General features: G+C 41.2%; 1 protein-coding gene across 1 annotated transcript in view; it reads right to left on the reverse strand.

Moving 5' to 3' along the window:
- PRKCA (protein kinase C alpha) overlaps positions 1 to 19,619 on the reverse strand; it is a 412,540-nt gene that overhangs the window by 248,545 nt on the left and 144,376 nt on the right. Inside the window, exon 3 of the mRNA XM_004432678.3 lies at positions 3,663 to 3,745. Coding sequence (XP_004432735.1) covers positions 3,663 to 3,745 — 83 coding nt within the window. The remainder of the gene's footprint in view (positions 1 to 3,662; positions 3,746 to 19,619) is intronic.

Below are 19,619 nucleotides of genomic sequence, written 5' to 3' on the forward strand. Positions count from 1 at the left end.
ATGCCCTTTAGCACTTTTCTAAACATCTGAACAGAACTTGCAATGATTACACCAAGGGGTAGACATCAATGTGCTCCACTGACTGCACAACCAGGCCAGGGACCTCTCTCTCTCTTTCCTAACACCCTTGAAAGAGTCAACCACAACCTACTGGATGTGGATGAAAGGACAACATATGACAGTGCCCCAGATCATTTATGCCTTTCCTCAATATGCCTCAGTCTCCTCATCTACAAAATAAGAAGGCTAACCTAGATAAATCTTGAACACTCTTTCCAGCTCTATAATTCTATGATTTTAAAACTTATTCAAAAAAGGATATAACAAGAAAATCCTACCATCTCAGCTCAGCTCCATGTCCTGAAACCTTCATGCTTTTCCAACTACCTCCCTGGTGCAGTTCAGTTTGGGCATCTTGCAGATTTGTAACAAATAAGTTAAGATCATCCTGCACACAGACAGAAGACACTTCTCATGTCCTGGCTGCAGAAAGCCCTAATCATAAGTCTTGTGACGCCAAGAACCAAAAGGCAAATTTTCTTCTTGGAAGAGAATGCACAATCCTTTGCGAATCAGACAAGCAGGACTGGCTGATTCTTTGTACCTTTTTAATATCTCACGTACTTCTTTTTCTCTCATGTTAAAAAATTTCATCTCTTATCTCTACTTTCGAGGATATTAAAATGTGAAGCACAGCATCTACAGCAAGTCAACACAGAATGAGAAGGACCAGAACTCAGTGAACATCAGATCACAAGGTGCGTCCCATTATCTTTCACACCAAGCTTTCTGCCTGGCTCTGGGTTCTATGAGTAAGGGGACCACAAAATCATCCAAACAGGATAAAATTTCTGAATGTGAAGGAGGTTGCTAAACAACAGGTGTTAATCAATTTATAGGAGGCATAAACCAAGACTTTCCCATGTAAACAAGACTGTCCTGTGCAAACCTGGATGTATGTTACCTATCTGTGCTTAATATCAAAAGCTTACAGTGAATTCATAACAAAAATCATAGACATGATCAGCAAGCTGGCCTCCAGCCCGTTTAGGAAGAAATCTCTAAATCAGCATCACTCTCTCCTGGATTTCCTCCTACTGCCCTGCCCTTCCTCTCCCATCCAACGTGCTGGAGTTCCTCAGAGCTCTTTCTTGGGCCCTAATCTCTTTTCTTCTCACTCTATACCCTCTCTCTAGGCAAGATGATCTACTCCTAAGACTTTAAAAAAGAAAAAGAGGAACCTTTATCTTCAAGACACACCCCACTTCCAACCTCCACACCTACATTCACACACAACTATCTTCTCAATGTCAGACTTCTCAAACTGAACATGTCCAAAGAGAAACTCTTGATCTTCCCTATCCCAAGATCCCAAATATCCCGATCTCTCCAGAGGCGCCATGGCCTTAAAGCGCCTCCATCTGTTCATGAGTTTGGGCCAGAAACCTACAAGTCCTTTTCAACATCTCCATTGCCCTGATCCCACAACGACCAAGAACTGCTGATTTGGCTCTTAAATGTAACCTGAATGAGTTCACTCTGTCCATCCCCATTGCCTCCACCTACCCCAAGCTCCCATCATTCTTCCCTGGAGAGTAGGCACCTCTGTGCTGGTTCTCCATCCTTTGATATTTCCCCATCTTCACCTGTATATCAAGCCCACTTCCTACCGTATCCATTTCCTTCAAGGCAACCAGAGCAACCTTCATAAGATGCAAGCAGGACCACATCATTCCTTGTTTAAAACCTTTCCCTGGGCCCCCACTGCTCCTAAGATTACGTTCAAAATCCTTAACCAGACATCTGATGCCAACCTGCTCAGTTTCTCTCATAGACTGAACTCCTTTCCCCATCAGAGCTTTCTCACTTGCTCTTCTCTTTGTCTGAAACAGTCTCTTACAGGGCTCCTTATGTCCCAGTGCATTCGCACACACACATACACATCCCCTTTTTCTTGTCTATCTCCACTTATTCTTGAAGCTTGGTTTAAACGCCATCTCCTTCGGGAAGCTTTCTGACCAGAGTAGGTCTCTTAGGCGAATGTGCTCAAAGCACCTGTATCCTATTTTAATTAGTGATATTTTAATGTCTATCTTCCCCCATATTAAGTACTCAATAAAGAGTACTTAAACAAAAGAGTGAAGAGGTGGAAGGTGGGAAGTGAAGGAGGGGTTAGGCAAAACCTACTTACACTCCTGTAGCCTGCCCACACTACCCAGCCCCCCCAATTCTTGATGGGGCAAAACGGAAAGAGAGAGAAGTGAAGCGAGGAAAGATGAAAAGGAAGGATGAAGTTGGGAATAATGAGCAAGGAGGTGAAAGAACCACCACATGATGCTTCAGGCCAACTTCCAAAATAGCTGGTACTCTTCATTTGCATCTATTTTTATCTCTACAATGCCCACAATGGAGATAATATTCCAGAAAGAGGAGGAGCATGGAAAGGGTGGGGTGAATGACACTAAATAGTTATTTGTATGTAGGCAAGTCACTCGACATTCACGGACTTGGGCTTCATGGTCCATGAAGATATAAAACAAGATGATCTCTGAGGTTCCCTCTGGCACCCACATTCTGTGAGTCTTAGTGGGATGGTGGTGGCTTAGATCCGTGGCACCAACTCTATGCTGCCGCCACCATCATTTTAACTGAAACGTGGCGTGTTCCCCCACACCAAGGGTGGAACGGTAAGTTCCTCCATTACATGTGTTAAAACAATGCAGAGCTGAATCTCTCAGAGCTCACCACGAACACACCATCTTCTGAGAAGGGAGGAATTCAGCCCCGCCTCCACTGTGAAAGCCACTTTGAGATCAAAGTTTCCCAATGGAAACAAGTGCCAAAGGTAGGAATCACTGGAAGCACATAATTTAAGTATTAGTGACTAAAGGGATCCAGCAAAAGCAATTCAGAATAGAAATGTCCACTCTCCCAGGCTTCCCCCGCAAAAATTTTTTTCAGTTAAAATATGACTTTCCATGTAACAGCCCAAGTTTCTTTCCACTTGATATATTTTAGATTGGTATTTCCCAAGCCTCCTAATTCCCACTCTCCTTTTCTGATTCCATTTTTCAGCAAACAAGAGATGCTCATAGAGACAGGCAGAATTAGAACACAAACGAAATGGTGTGTTCACACATGGGCAACTTCAGGATCATTGGTTCAGTGAAACAGATACTAAATTACTTAAATCAACAGTAGCATTTATAATACATAATGAAAAGGCAGCAAGGATCTCATGGAGCAAACTGGGAACAGTTTGTTATGTTGGTCAAAAGCAATGATGGTCCTATTAGTTAATAAACCAACAAGAATAAACTGAAGAGTGATTTACGTTCATCGTAAAATTTGTCAACATTTTCAGGAAAGAACCGCACTGTGTTTGTGAAAGCTATTACTATAAATTTGGTGGATTTAGTCCACATGTCTGCCCAGAGTGAAAGAGGACAAGCTAACAAGAAATGCTCCTCAGATTCCTGAGTAGTATGCCGGGGCTCAAAAGGACTCTACATCTGTTGATCAGTACAAGCCAAAGTCATATGAGACTAACTGATAAGTCTTCCATTAAGAGTATGTGCCAAAACAACAGTTGTACAGGCATTAAAAAATATTAAACTCAGAAACCTGCTTTAACATCAAATAATAGTTTCCAGACTACTTACATCAGTGTCAGGTCCCTTATCCGCACCCGGACAAGAAAAAGTAACAAATTCATGGCACCTCTTATGAACCACAAAGCAGCAAACTGGTGGAGAGAAAAGAAAACCAAAATTAGAATAGTCTAGATTTAATATACAAGCTTTTGTTTTCCAAACAGAGCTACGTGCTGTTAGAAGTCAATTTAATTTCAATGCAGACACAATCTCAAATAACAGTCAGAAGATATTTCATTTGAGACTCAGCAACATTTGGTATTGATTGAAGTCATAGATAACAGAATCACACAATGCCACACCGACAAGGGCCAAGGAGACCTAGACCATACTTCCTATTCTTTAAAGTTGAGGGAGAGAGGGCCAGAGACTGTAAGGCAGGTCCCCAAGGTATAAACAGGAATCAAAATTTAAAGGACTTTGCACTGTCCTATACCAACACACATGTGCATTTAAATGTTTGTAAATGTTACATCCTAGGGGTGAAATAAGCTACAAAGAGAATAACTGACTATAAATAATATATGGCTATCCCTGAACGTGGGTTGCAGAACTTCCTCAGCAGAATTCTGAACTTAAGGAACTCGTTAAGACACAAACCCAACCTACAGAACACAGTTCCTCTGAAATGAAAAGTCAGGGAACACCCTCACACCTCCTTGTTATCTGCCTGCTTGCCACAGATGCTGTTACTAGTTGGGGGACTTCTCACAAATTTACCAAAATCCACTACACATCCAATATTTTCCAAGCTCAATGTGGTTTTGATAAATCATCCTGAAGATGAATCAATAAAAGAGCCGTTAGAGAAATTAATAAGTAATCCCCTAAGAGATTTTTATGAATACTATAATGTGGAAGATACAAAAAAAAATGACCTACTTATTCCTTTCATTGAAAGCTTGATGTCTAGCTCCAAAGGACTTAATCTACTACGCTATTGTTCTTGGTTGAAAAACAACATGCTAAAAGACAATATACCCTCAGAAATACTGGGTAGGTCCCAAGGCTTCACCGCAGAAGGCAGGCGAGAACTTCCAGATTCTTAGCTCATGTACTCTTTTCTTCTCTCACCAATGATACTGCAACTCAATGCTCAAGTGTCAGTAGATGAAGCCAACTGAAGAGGGCCAGTCATCTTAGTGGGTGGGAGAGGACGGCAGGTTTGCTGAGAGCTGAGATCCCAAGAGGAGATCAAGTACTGAGTCTAGTACTAAGAGGAGACTTAGAGGGCCTTGAGTGGCCAATAAGAAATTGAGTATTTCTGACAAGCGTTGGCAGCCACTGAAAGGTTTGAACAAGAGTAACACAGACAAAAGCAGTGCTTTAGAAGGGCAAACAGTGGTGATAGGAAGAATTTAATGGAATAGATTTGGGCCATAAAGCCCAGTTAGAAGCCTCTTATATAGTCTAGGAAAAAAAGTAACAGTCCATCATTACTCAGTCTGCTAAGAAATGAAAGTAATGGATACCAGAGAAATTGCAGAAGAACTGACAAGACCTGCCAACTGACCAGAGATACCATTTATTGAGCATCCTAGTATGTGTCATTTTGATGGGGCTTTCACATGCATTATCTAATTGCATCCTCATGACACCACTTCATATGCTTTAATATCTACATCTTATGGAAGAGAAAATATTGTATCGATCCCCAGCATCAAGTACGCTGTAAACATACAATATTTGTGGACAGAAGAGAGGATGAGAGAGGAAAGATGGATGGATAGAGCAAGAGAAAAATGAGGGTCTTGCCTAAGGTCACCCTCCTACTATGTAGTGGAGCCAGGATCACACTAAGGTTTGTTTGACTCCACAGCCCCTTTTCCTTCCACCATGTCATATCCATGGACAGGAGCAGAAAAGATATAAGAGGGGATGCCAAGATGTTGCACATGAACGACAGAAAAATGGTACATGACGACAAGAGTTATGTATATATAATAAATATATTCATATTTATGCATATATATATACATATATATGAAGCCCAGAGGATGAAGATGTGGGTATGTCATGTCAGGGAAATAGGACAAGGGATGACTGTTTTCTTTTAAGGCAGTCATAATACAATGTCACTATAAAAGTAGTTTTTTTTTTTTTTTAAGCAAATGCAGGCTTGGCATGAGTAGGCAGAATTGGACATCCGAGGGAACCATCCACAGGAAAGTGACACTAGAAGATCTTTTAAAGAGCATCCCTTTAGAAGCAGAGATGCCCTGAGTGAGGGGTTCTCCTTGGCTGTCTGCCATGCCCACCACACCTGCCCACTGTACACAGTCGGAGAAGGAGGTGACTGAAGTGACAGAGAAAAGAGCCCCCAAGCTGCCCGGGCAGTGCCAAACACTGCAAAGGGCAGCACTTCACTCCTACGAGCCCTCGGGGCAGTGTCCTTTCCACTGTGTTTCCGCTAAAAGCACTCCATTGCAACACTAAGGATGGCTAATAAAGCAGTGCTGTGATGTCGCAAATTAATCTCATCTGCTCACTCTCCCCAGGCACAAAGTCATCATTCACTCACTGGAATTAGAAAGATAAATTACTAAAGGAAAACGGTCACAGGAGCATTATTTCCTCATCATAGTTTATTATGAATATGGTGTTTTGAAGGGAAAATAAGCATTCTGATTGCCTACTTAACAAACATTTGGGTCTTTTTTTTCTTTTTTTTAAACCATCTCTGCATTCAGGTGAACACTTAAGAAAATCCATAGTTATCAAATCCCTTTGGAACGATAGTTTGTTTTCGGGATGTGTTCTTTCTAGCCCCACTTACCCGTAACTGCAATTATAAATCTCCAGCTGGAAGTATTTCTGTTGTACACCTCAAAAAATCTCTCATATCCAATTTTATCCTAAGAAGAACCAGGCCCTCATTGCACAATATCATTTGCAAGGGCAGCAAAAAATCCTATCTACCTCAAAATTACTTCCTCCCAACCTGCCTCAGCAGTCCCCTCTGCTTCTACCTTCCATGAGAGTCATACATCTAGAAGAGACTAGATTCACCCAACAGGAGGTGGAGAGAAGGGTTGTGCGTTTCCAGAGACACCCTCATAGATGTGAGTTATCTAAGGGATAAAGACCCTGTAAGCCTGTTCAAAGACTCAAAATTCAGAAAAAATGAAGAAATAGAAGTTACTCCCTTCCCTAAACTACCCCCAGTGAGGAAAGCAGGGAAGCTTGGTGTTGGCTGACTCTGGCTGGATGCAGCATTCGCCTGGGAAAGGCTGTCCCCAGAAAATTGAGCAAGGGCCAGAGATTCCAAAATCACTTATGGCTGGACTTGAACCTTGGTTTCAAGTTCCAAACTAAATGGAGCAGTGCATATTTTGTAAGAGAATATAATACAAACAGTTGAGAAGTCTTACTACTATAGTTGAAGAATGAGGAAAAGACTGGCTCAATAAAACAAGAGAATGCACTGGGTTGACCTAGAGATGGATAGCACAGACTTCCCTCAAGCTGAAAATTAGGAGCTATCATTTTTATCCTTTTTATTTAAAATTCTAGAGGTCTTCACCTCACCATGTTATGTGGAATAAGGGGCATTGGGGAAGAGGAGGGGATAAAGTGGAACCTGCCACACACTATACTTTCCATCAATAGTTGCCTGACCTTGGCAGGGAGGAAGGCAACTTTAAGACAGCAGCCACTCAGTTGGAAGAAGTGCAGACATGTGTCATGGCAGATTTCTCCTGCTCCATGGTTTGTCCTGAAGCTGAGCCCTTGGCCCTTAAACAAGCCTTTGCTTAAGCAAGCACAGGCTGGCCAATAAGACTCTGAAATGGAGCCTCATTTTCAACGACTTTGGGTTGCCTCTGCTTGTATAACCAAATGAGAGGTTTTAAAATATGAGGCTATCCTGCAGCTTAAAGTTACAAAGTAAATCTTCATTCAATTATTTCCTAAGTACAAAATCGCTCTCCTCTAATCCTCTATGTGATATGCTTATGCTGTTCAACAGTGGTGGATGACACATGAAATGCACAAATCACACTAAGCAAATGACATGGGAGGACAAAAAACAATCAAGACCACAGGCTTGGCCAAATAATGCTTTTTAATGTTAACTAGGTATAAAATTGAGAATGCTCAGTCCACTGATCCATGTTCCATGCTAATCTTACTTATTGGAAGTAAAATCAATGGAAATTAAGGAAGGTTTTCGCCATCTGTCAAAGGTATATTTCAGAGACACAACAAATAACAGTCATCTATGTTTGGCTCAACAATTCACAAAATTTCCAAAAAAAAAAATAGGTGTGTTGTAATGCTGCCATGTTGACGTTAACAGTGGTTCTCTCTCATGCTCCGTAGTCTAAAGAACAAAAACCAGCAAAGGGCAGGCTGAAAGCCACACACTCAGCGTGAGAGAAACAACACTCCGCTCTGACTATGCTCCCCCATGAATCTGATAAGAGCCGATTTAACTATAATGAGTCCTGGCCCATTGGATATACATGGGGGAGCCAAGAGTGCTTTGTTTCTGTGTCAAATATCATCACGCAGATGGATGACTTGGGGCTCTTGATATGGGACAGTGTTTCCTAGAGTGATCTCGGGCAAATGGTAAACCAGAGACGTTTCCCATAGTCCATTCACACATAGAGCTTTACTAAAAAAAGAGCCTGGTGAACTGATGCTACATGTACAAAGGAATCAGTTGCAGCTAAGTGCTTCCTGCTCAGCACTCCAGGAACATCAATGTAAACTCCTCCTCAGGAACGCTACCAACACTGATCACACACAAATCAAGTAGGTGCAGCAATGGTTCCAACCTGAGAGAAAATTTCAGTTAAAGGTAATTAATCACCACCTCATACTTACTAGGAAGGCTATTCTTAAAAGAAAGAAACCATAAAATAACAAGTGATGGCAAGGACAAGGAGAAATTGGAACCCTCGTCCATTGCTTGTGAGAATGGAAAATAGTGCAGTCGCTATGGAAAACAGTGAAAATTAAACACAGAATTACCACATGATACAGCAATTCCACTCCTAGGTGTATACCCAGAAGAACTGAAAGGAGGGTCTCAAAGAGATATTTGCACACCTACACTCAAAGCAGCATTAGTCACAATAGTCAAAGGTGGAAACAACCCAAATGTGCATCAACAGGTGAAGGGATAAACAAAATGTGGTATATCCATACAATGTAGTATTATTCAGCCTTAAAAAGGAATAAAATTCTGACACATGCTACAACATGGATGAACCTTGAAAACATTATGCTAAGTGAAATAAGCCAGACACAAAAGGACAAATATTGTATGATTCCACTTATATGAGGTCCCTAGAGCAGTCAAATTCATAGAAACAAAGTAGAACAGAGGTAACCAGGGGCTGCGGGAAGAGGGGAATGAGGAGTTAGTATTTAACGGGTACAGAGTTTCTGTTTGGGAAGATGCAAAGAGTTTCACAGAAATGGATGGAGGTAATGGTTGCACAACACTGTGAATGTACTTAATGCCACTGAACTATACATTTAAAAATGGTTAAAATGGCAAATTTTGTTATGTATATTTTACCACAATATAACTAAGTAATTCATCAACTGGAAATATTTATGAAATTATAAATAAGAGGCACTGCCTTGTAGTCCTGCTTATGTGAATTTCCTGCGCTCATTCACATGCACAGTGAGTTAGTTTAAAACCAAAAAAGAGTATCTGCTTCCATTGCATAAAATTCTTAATCAAGTCAGTACCAGAATAGAGTTGGGACAGGGGGAAAATTCAGACTTCAGAGCAGAGGAGTCATGATGGTGGAGGATTAGAGATGTGCTCCTCCAACCCTCACATCTCACTTGCGATCAATAGATGTCAGTAATGATGATGGAAACAAGGACCTTCAGACGACAGGCCTGGCTCTCCTCCAAACCCCTGGGACACTTTGTCACCTCATCTATATGTAAAATGACATTACCCCTATTTACACTTGACATGGATTGCTACATTCATTGAGGAGAAAAATATATACTGCTATGTATCATTTTCCATTTCTTCTTTAAAAAATAATTTCCTTTCCTTTCATCCTCAAGCCTACATCACTTCAAACTCAGGTCACAGTCATGTAAAATGGAACACAGGCATAAAAATCCCCTGTTATCCAAAATTAATAGTGGGGAAAGTCGTTATGTAACAAATCCTGAATTCAAGAAACACCCTACTAAATGTAATAGTTTGACTTTGTTTGGAACAGAAGACTGGTAGCTGAGCTTCCCTGAGTTCCTTTTTTTAAATACATGAACGGTTGCCATCATGTGAGATGGTTTTAATTAAATTTTGCTTAGCTGGAAGGGATTAATGAAAGGTAACGTCACATCAGAACACAATGAAATGAAAATCTCTAAGGCAAGGGAGCTGCTTTCAGCTTTGTAGGGAAAGTAATGAAAAAGTGAGCTTATATTATATTTGCATGTTAAAAGAAAATTATTGGTTTCAGATTTGTAACAATGAAAACAATCTTCTCATGGGTTACACGTTAAAGTTGTTTGAAAACAAATCAAATCAATGTGGTTTATCATATACTATAAGGAATGCCATTCTTCAGGCAGCACACTGATTCTGCCTCTAAGAATTTGTGCACATACTCTTTCAAAAATCCTAGTATTCCCATTTCTGACCAGGTACCCTTCTCCCCTTCCCCAGAAAAATCATCTTTAACCTTTATCTCAACTTCCTTTTCTCTAAGGTCACCAAGTCCTACTGATGCTTCCTTTTTTGCACTCCTCCCTGGTTGGATCTGAGATATGTTTTGGAGAAATGGCTAAGATACTGAATATGAGGTGTGAAGGAAAGGGAGTCAAAGATGGCCCCTAGGTTACCCACCAGAGCAAATGGTGTTGCCATCTTGTAACCAAGAGGAGAAGCCTTGAAGTGAAACTGAGACACAGAAGACTAAGGAGAGAGAAAGAAAGAAACCAGATCTTGTGGTTGGCATGGCACTCACCTCCAGACTTTTCAGATATGGGAACCATCAAATATCCTATAAATAATACATTTTCTTTAAACATATCTTCATACACACCATATAATTTAATATATTTGAATACATAGGATCATATCATACATGCTTTTTATTTTTTGCGCTAGTTTGAATTGAGTTTTCTATACTTGCAACCGAAAGAATCCTAAATAATCAAGAGAGAATTGGCGGGTTGTAGTAGATGAATGGAGGAGACCACAAGGTACGAAAGAATTAACCCGAAATTGGGGACTCCCAACCTGGGTAAACTGTTCACAGGAATTACACAGGCTGAAGGAGAAGAAACTATTCTTTGTGTTGTCTAAACAGGGGTTTCAGTTTTAGACAAGTTGACTATAATGTGCTGGTGGGTCACCCAGACAGACGTGTCAGGCAAGCAAGTGGAACTTCAGAGGGAGAGGTCAAAAGATAGCGGGGGATGGCAGACCAAGTTGAGATACATCTACATGGTTGACAGCTGAAGGCAAGATGGTGAATGACAACTGCGAGCACCAGCGGGGAGTCCTGGGGACACCCACGTTGGCGGCTGATAGTGGAGAGGAGGAGGTGGTCTGGGAGGTGAGAGGAGAGAGAGTTAGGACAGAGCTGGGGCCTGAAGGAAGAAAGAATTTCAAGAATAGTCAGGCAATCACCAGTATAGAAGGTTCCCCCAGAGCCAAGAAGATGAGATTTGATGATTACTGGCCCATTATGGCCCCAAAGCCACACACTTGGAAGAATGTAGATAATGACAGCAACACATATGCCAACATGTAATTGCTAAATAGTTTCCCTTCTTTTACTTATTTATACTTATTCCCATGTTCTTCAACTCGGAACTGAAATAGAATAGACTTTTCTGATACCAACTATCAATATACAGTAATAAAATCCTAATACCTTAAGTAACTGTAGTATCAAAGTCTATCGGTTTTATGAAACAAAAAAAAAATCCCTTAAAGATAAGTATATGACAAATCATGCAAACGTGTTTGAAGAGAAATCCTAAGGTTTGATTTTTAAGCTCAGATCCTGCAGTGGTGTTGTGCTGATTTCAAAATCATGTCAAGAATCCAACTTTCCTTTTAAGTTCCTAAGGGCATGGAGCCTTCCTGACTTGGCAATACGAGCTCTATACCTGAACACTCACAACCCAATATGCATTTTGAGTTTCCTCATTTTGACCTTAAAAAAATATTGCACACATTCTACCCAAGGATTCATCAAACATATAATACCAGACTTCTTTTTCTCTGCAATACTTCTTTAAACACTTCATTTTTTTTTAGAGCAGTTTTAGGTTCACCGCAAAATTGAGTGAAAGGTATAGCGATTTCCCACATACCCCCTGTCCCCACACATGCACAGTCTGCCCCACTGTCAACATCCACACCAGAGTGGTACATTTGCTACAAGTGATGAACCTGCACTGACATATCTTTATCACCCAAAGTTGATAGTTTACATTAGGATTCACTCTCACTGCAGTATTTTTGTCTTTTATTTTTCAGTTTGGAGTAACTTACACTGGGGTTTGTGAGAGACCTGCAAGGAGCTAAGGTTGAACTGGGCTCTACAAGCACATGCTTTGCCTTTTCTCTCCCCCACTTCCAGTCTAAAACCTCCGTACTCTAGTGGAATAAGGCCTGTTTCCTTTGCGCCGAGGTAACTCACGTCTAAAAGCATAGGTCTGCCTACAGTATAGACACCTGAGATTGTACTTTCTTTCAGCAAAATGCATGCCACTTATTTAACAGCACCCCAAATCTTCCCCAGAATGACAGGCAAAAGAAATCATAGCTCCAGAATTCTGGGAGGATGGAAGGTGGTAAAAACACTTAATGCAAATGAAGAATGAACTACTACGCTGTAGATGAAACCTCTATCATATAACTTAATTCCAACTAGCCTGTGGCACGACTACTCAGCAGTGATAAACCTATTTCTTACTAGGGTTGCAGAAATCCTACACTGGGACTTGAGTGTCAGAAGACATATTCTGGAGACTACAAGAGGCAATGTAACTACCCAAGAGTCTCTTTTTTTCTTTTTTCTGTCTCTACAGCTACATGTGTGTGTATGCTTCTTGAGTGTGTCTGTCTATCTTTCTGTGCAAGGCTTTTGGAGGAAGATCATCTATTCTTTTACTCAATTATTCAGCAAATACTTATTGAGCCTCTACTATACACCCATACTCTGCAAGGCAGTGAAGGTGAAGGGGTGGCCAAGACACAGTTTTTCCCCTTAGTGAGTTTAGGGTCTATTTAAGGAGAAAAACACGCCAAGGAGAAGGTATCTCTTACATCTTCTCTCTTCCTATTCCTCCATCCCTTCACCCTCCTTTACCTCCCACTTTTTCTCCTTTAGTTAGTTATAATGTAAAAACCATGGTATGTTTTGTAATATTTATTATTGAATAGTTTTATCTTTCTCTCTCTCAATTTTAATAGTGATGAAGTACAGCAACCTATATTTATCTTTAAAAAATTGTGTAAGTGAAATTACATGATGTCTGCAGTTCGCTTTAACTGACTCCTGCAAGAAAAAAAGGTCGAGGATAGATGAAACAATATTGGTAAACGTCAACAATTATCAAAGCTGCGAGATGGGTATATGGTCTTTTATCATCAACTTATTCTCGCTACTTTTGTAGATATTTGGAAATGTACATAATAAAAAGCTAAAAGAAATAAGTTAATGGGTTTTTACAAATGTGGTCAAACTCTTTTTCTCCCTCCATTGGTCAAAGGCCATTGAGAAACTATTACTTCAATACTAAAAAAGAGTTAGTCAGAAAAATCAGAGCAGAGATTTGAAAAATAAGTTTCTTTTATAATAAATTATGTCAAGAACAATCCCACAATTCTTTCATATGATAGAATTTATGATCTTGCAATAGTTGTCTTTCTACTTAGTCTCTGAACCACACTCAGTGTAATTTATTATTATTTCTGCCCATCTCTCCTATCTGGAATTGCCCAGTGAAAAGGTCTGTCATCTGATCATTTCAGGCATTAGCCATACTGTTATGGGTTGAATTGTGTCCCCTCTAAAATCATATGTTGAAGTCCTAACCACCAGTACCTCAGACCATGAAATTACTTGGAAATAAAGTTTTTGCAGATTTAGTTAGTTAAGATGAGGTCATAATGACTTAGGGTGGGTCCCTAGTCCAATGTGACTAATGTCCTTATAAAAAGGGGAAATTCGGACATAGACACACAAGAAGAATGCCCTGTGAAGATGAAGGCAGAAATCAGAGTGATGCTTCCACAAGCCAAGGAATGCCACTGATTTCCAGCAAATCACCAGACAAGGGAAGATTCATGGAGCAGATTCTCCCTCGCAGCCCTCAGAAGGAACCAATTCTGCCGACATCTTGATCTTGGACTTCTAGCCTCCAGAACTGTGAGACAAACTTCTGTTGTTTAAGCCACCTAGTTTGTGGTACTTGGTTACGGCAGCCTAGCAAACTAACATACACATCCAAGGCAGTTTCTAGAAAGTAAATGACTCAATAAATGAGAATTTTAATCAGAGGTAGGGGAAGGGGTGAGGGTGGGTGTGGTCAAGAGAACAGCAACACTCTGTTTCTCAAATGGAACCCAGGTTGCTAAGAGAAGGTAAAAGTCCAGAATGTCCAGGTAAAGCTTTGTACATAAATCAAGATCAGATTGCAACTAAAAAATATGAACAAGAGCAAACAGTAAGGGCTTCTAGGCATTCTTCCCCAACACAGCATGTCTGTGTCCACAAAAGTTACCTATATCACCAACGTAGACTGAGGACCCCTTTAAGTCCAAAGCAGCAATGAGCAATTAACAAACTAATGAATTAGAGTTCTGTTCACACTTCCACAGGGAAAAACAAGGGTCCACATAGATTATAGATGACTGTAAGCAAAAACGTTATTGAAACCTAAATTGCTGATATGGAATGGAAATTGTGAAATTCAAAAATATCTGGGGCATTTGTACAGACTCATTTACTCATGACTACAAATGAGTTTAATCAAGTCAGAACTCTTTAAGAGTTCAATATAAAAGTGTGATCAGGGCCAGCCCCGTGGCTTAGCGGTTAAGTGCACGCGCTCCGCTGCTGGCGGCCCGGGTTCGGATCCCGGGTGCGCACCGACGCACCGCTTCTCCAGCCACGCTAAGGCCGCGTCCCACATACAGCAACTAGAAGGATGTGCAACTATGACATACAACTATCTACTGGGGCTTTGGGGAAAAAAAAGGAGGAGGATTGGCAATAGATGTTAGCTCAGAGCCGGTCTTCCTCAGCAAAAAGAGGAGGATTACCATGGATGTTAGCTCAGGGCTGATCTTCCTCACAAAAAAAAAAAAAAGTGTAATCAGAGGCCCAAAACTAAAATTGTTGGCTTTTTTTGTATATGCCCTGCTTGATATACTAGCTGGTATTTGCAATCAAAATCATAACAGTGACCATGTTTGAATGATGCCTGCTGATTATATAAAGTACCTTCTTGGTCTTGAGTGGCAAGATAATATAGGTTCCCACACAAGTGTAAAACCAGCCAGAAAACACACACTTGGAATCCTCAAGGCACCAAGAGCCCAGGGAAGTAACCTTTAGCATGCACCTTCATGAAGATTATTACTAATTGAAAAGGCAGTCATCACCACTGCGAGTCTGAGAATAACAGAATCGGAGGAGACTTCAGGAAGAATCTACTGTAGTGGTTTTCAAACTGTGCTCCCTGAAGCCTTTTGTAGGGATTGCATGACCCCAGTAAGGTCATGAGTCTCCTCTGCCTCTGTTCTTCTCTTTTTTCATCCTAGGCTACAGTTTTATTCTTAATTCAAAGTTTTGATATCCTAGCAGTCTCACGAAGAGTCAACATCTTTAGCACATATTTATTCAGTAAACGAGCCACTTGGTTACAAGCTGATGGTCAGGCGCCAAACCAAGAACTGTGTCTATTTCTCTGGTATTTGTAATTTCATGATTTACACCCAATCCATTTTCAAAATAAAGTTGCATGTTTGTCCCTTTGGCCACTCCTTCCACAGATACCTATGAAGCTCCTAGCAGAAAGCCAAGAAGGCTGGCAGGCAAGTGAGGATTTTGGGTTTAATAAAGCACAAGCCTTTGGGTGCATCTGCTTAGAAGAGACGGTGGAAGCCACCTGGGAAGAGATGGTGGAAATCCTGAATGCAATTTCAAGAAAGATGGTGTGCTTGAGTGGTGAGAAGAGGAATCAGCAACAGAGCAGAGACAGACCTAGGAGAGACCCAAGCAGAGGGCCAGAAGCCCTAAAATCTGAAAGGCAGGAGCATTTCAAGAAGGAAGAAGTCTTCAATAGGGTCACTCTCACAAGAAGTCAGGAAGAAGTTGACTGAGGCAAGTCTATTAGATCAGAGACCGGAGGGTCACTGTCACACAGAGGTCATGGTTTTGGTAACGGAAAAACAAAGAAAATACCGGGGTTGGCAGAAAAGCAGGCAGTAAAGAAACAGAGGCAGTAGATAGGAAGCATTCAGTTTAATTTAGTTCTGGTCAACAAATACTTATTGAGCAAAAACTACATTCCAGATATGGTCCTGGTGACGATAAGATCAACAAGGCTCAGGTTCTTCCAAGAGCTTCGATTCTAGTTTGGGACAGAGAGTCACAACTAGATACAGTCATGTGCCACATAATGACGTCTCAGTCAATGATGGACCACATATATGATGTTGGTCCCATAAGATTAGTACCATATGGCCTAGGTGTGTAGTAGGCTATACCATCTGGGCTTGTGTAGTCCACTCTATGATGCTCGCACAATGACGACATCACCTAACAACACATTTCTTAGATCACATCCTCGTCATTAAGCGATGTGTGACTGTAATTTCAAGATCATGAAGTCAAGTCTTCCCACTGTGGTCTGTGAGCATGTAAGGAAGGGCTCTTCTCTCAGCCTCAAGTTCATGGAGGACCTGTGGCAGAAATGGTGCTGGTGCCAGGGCTGAAAAAGGAAAAAAGATCAAAGGACTTTTCCCCACAAAGTTAGAGCAGTTATCTGATAAAGTTTTCAATAAAACCTATGTAAAATTATGAAAATAGGCATGGGTCGCCTCCTGCAAACTATGGAGACAGGTAGTGGGTCAGAGGAAAATCAAGTGATGACGGAAAGGAATGTGATTCATATCAACCAAGAAAATATTACTTTTGGTCATGGTTCACAGAAGGAAATTATGAAGTTGTTTCAAATATTTTTGTGAACATTCATTTGAGAATCCACTGTTCTATTTTTTTTGTTTTAGTCATGTAATTACAAAGCTCCTGTGGGTAAGTTAGGGAAAAGGTGTTTCATATTTAATGTTCTGGTTTGGCTGGGATTTCAATCAATGTTGGAATGAGGGTGGGAACCATCTCAAAATTGAAAGAAGGATGTTAAAGTTTAGTTAGAAACACAAGGCCTAATAAAAGTAAACATGTACAGCGTTACTTCTGAAATTAGAGGACCACCACAGAGCAGCAGTAATTTTTAATTCTTAGGGATAAATACATGCAGCAAGCTTCCATAAATAAAGTGCTTTCATTTTCTTGAGATTACATTGAGCCTACGCAACAAAAATCTGTTCACATTATTATGTAAATTTTTACCCAAGGAGCATTTCCCTCTGCTTATCTTGGAGAACAATTCAAAAGAAGTCATAATATACTAATCACCTCTTCTTTATCAAGTATGCTGGGAACTAATAAAGCATCAGGGACGTGGAACTCAACATAAGTACAAAGCAATGAGGTCAGAAGTTTCCAAAAAGGAATTCAAAGGCGTCCAAGGGATTCCAATGTCCACAGGTAACACCGGTGAGCAACTGGGGAAAGACTTAAGACAAGGGAACCAGGGAAAGTTTTGCACAAATAAGGACATTAGGCGTGGAGAGTAGCAGAAAAGCAACGAAAATTTAAAAAAAAACACACACAGTCTTACAAAACGAATATATTACACTTCCAAATAGCATACCAGAAAATATAAGGCAAAGTAAATCAAAAAATAAATGACAAGTTGTAACCCAGAATTTTAAGACCAAAGTGCTTTTTTTTGGTGAGGAAGATAGGCCCTGAGCTTACATCTGCCAATCCTCCTCTTTTTTTTTTTTTTTTTTTGCTGAGGAAGACTGGCCCTGGGCTAACATCCATGTCCATCTTCTTCCACTTTATGTGGGACACCGCCACAGCATGGCCTGACAAGTGGTGCGTCAGCGCGCGCCTGGGATCTGAACTGGCGAACCCCGGGCCGCTGCAGCGGAGCGCGCACACTTAACTGCTTGTGCCACCAGGCTGGCCCAAGACCAAAGTGCTTTTTAATCTACACTTATACACGATGCTTCAAAAAGCTTACATTTGACAATCATGATGTAAAGCTATTTCCTGATTTTAAAAGATGGATACGTTGTTTGTGCATGGGGACGAGTCTGCAAGGGGACCAAGGCAATTGCATCTGGGATGATGTCTGAGAAGATTTAATTTTTTCTTTTTGTTCATCTATATTGATTCTAATTTCTCAACCATTAATGCATTGAGTAACCAAAAATATAACTTTGAAGATGATGTTCATAGTAACAAGCTGCAAGATCCTAAGGTGCTTTTTGAATCATCAAAAAAATTAGTTTTAGTACATATTTAGAATTGTTTGTCTTGTTATATTGTAAGTCTATCGGGTATTTAATATAATCCCATGACTCATGTTGCTGGGTGCTCAGCCATGGAGTCAACACAGAAATCAGACAACATAACTCAGAAATGCTTGAGGACGGCGCCTGAGACAAGCGCAGGAACCAGAAGAACACAGCACAAAACAAAACAAAACTGTGATAACATCCAACTGTTGTCTGCTTACACACTTTCAGTTTTATGGGGTTCCAAAATAATTTGGAACTAGTGACTAGACTGAGGGAAGAGAAAAGTGGAGTATTTTCAAAGGAAGAAAACATAAGACAAGACAGAATCCAGCTGACAAGGAAATCGATGAATGATCAGAGGAAACACGGCAAGCCTGGGCCTCAGGCAACTGTAGCCTGAGGAAGAGGGCAGAACCTCTTTATTTCCTATAAAGGAAACACGCCAGGGAATCCAAATGGCCACCTCTTCCAGACTGAGAAGTAACAGGACAAGACGCTGTGCCTCTCACCACCTCCCTCCCAGACCCTCCCTTTTCCACCCAATGGCCAGGCGTTGACAGAGCCTCAGCCAAGCTAGTCTAGACCAGGCGGTGCCTGGGTGATGTTCTCTCACAGCCTCCTTCCAAGCCCAAGGCCTCCCCTAAATCAGGCATATCCAGAAGCCTGGCCAGGACACAGGGGAAGAGGTGCCACGGTGCAGAAAGGCACAGACCCCGGAGGGACAAACCCGCAGAGCTCGGGCCCACCATCCATCCCCTCCTCAACCCCGACAGCCGAAGGCCCAAGAGTGTGATCATGTGAGCCTCAGGAGGGTCAACTGCCAAGAAAGGGAGTCAGAAACCCGGCCTCTTCCAGTCCAGGGGTGGTGGGAAACCAGGTAAGATTAAACAAGGACTCACCAAAGCAGGGATGAGGGCTCAACTACATGCATTCGTTTAAATCTCCATCAACGGCAATCGAAGTCTCTCATTCTACGATTATGTGCCCTGGCACTCAGTTCCATGGACATTAATTAATACCTACAATATGTAAATACCTATATTCTGTGGCTGACCTTCTGACAAGTAGATGAGACAAACCGTATCCATTTAGATGTGAGCTGAGAGGGAGATTGGCTTATAACAGGTAGAGATAACAGGCTTTATCCTCTAGACCTGGGTGAGCCCACATAAGGCAAGTTTCCCAAATGGGCAGAAAATGGGCAACTGGGAAACAGAGTACACGTCCTGGCTGACCAGAAAACTCCAAAAAATCCAAAGCTAGACCAGGAAGATTCCACAAGCTGGACCCTATCACAATGACATCGAGAAATAAGGATAATTCAAAGTCCCACACCTGGCCTCAAAATTAGAGAGATG

This window comes from Ceratotherium simum, chromosome 16 (assembly GCF_057802395.1).
Source record: "Ceratotherium simum simum isolate JZ-2026a chromosome 16, ASM5780239v1, whole genome shotgun sequence".
Lineage (NCBI taxonomy): Eukaryota > Metazoa > Chordata > Mammalia > Perissodactyla > Rhinocerotidae > Ceratotherium > Ceratotherium simum.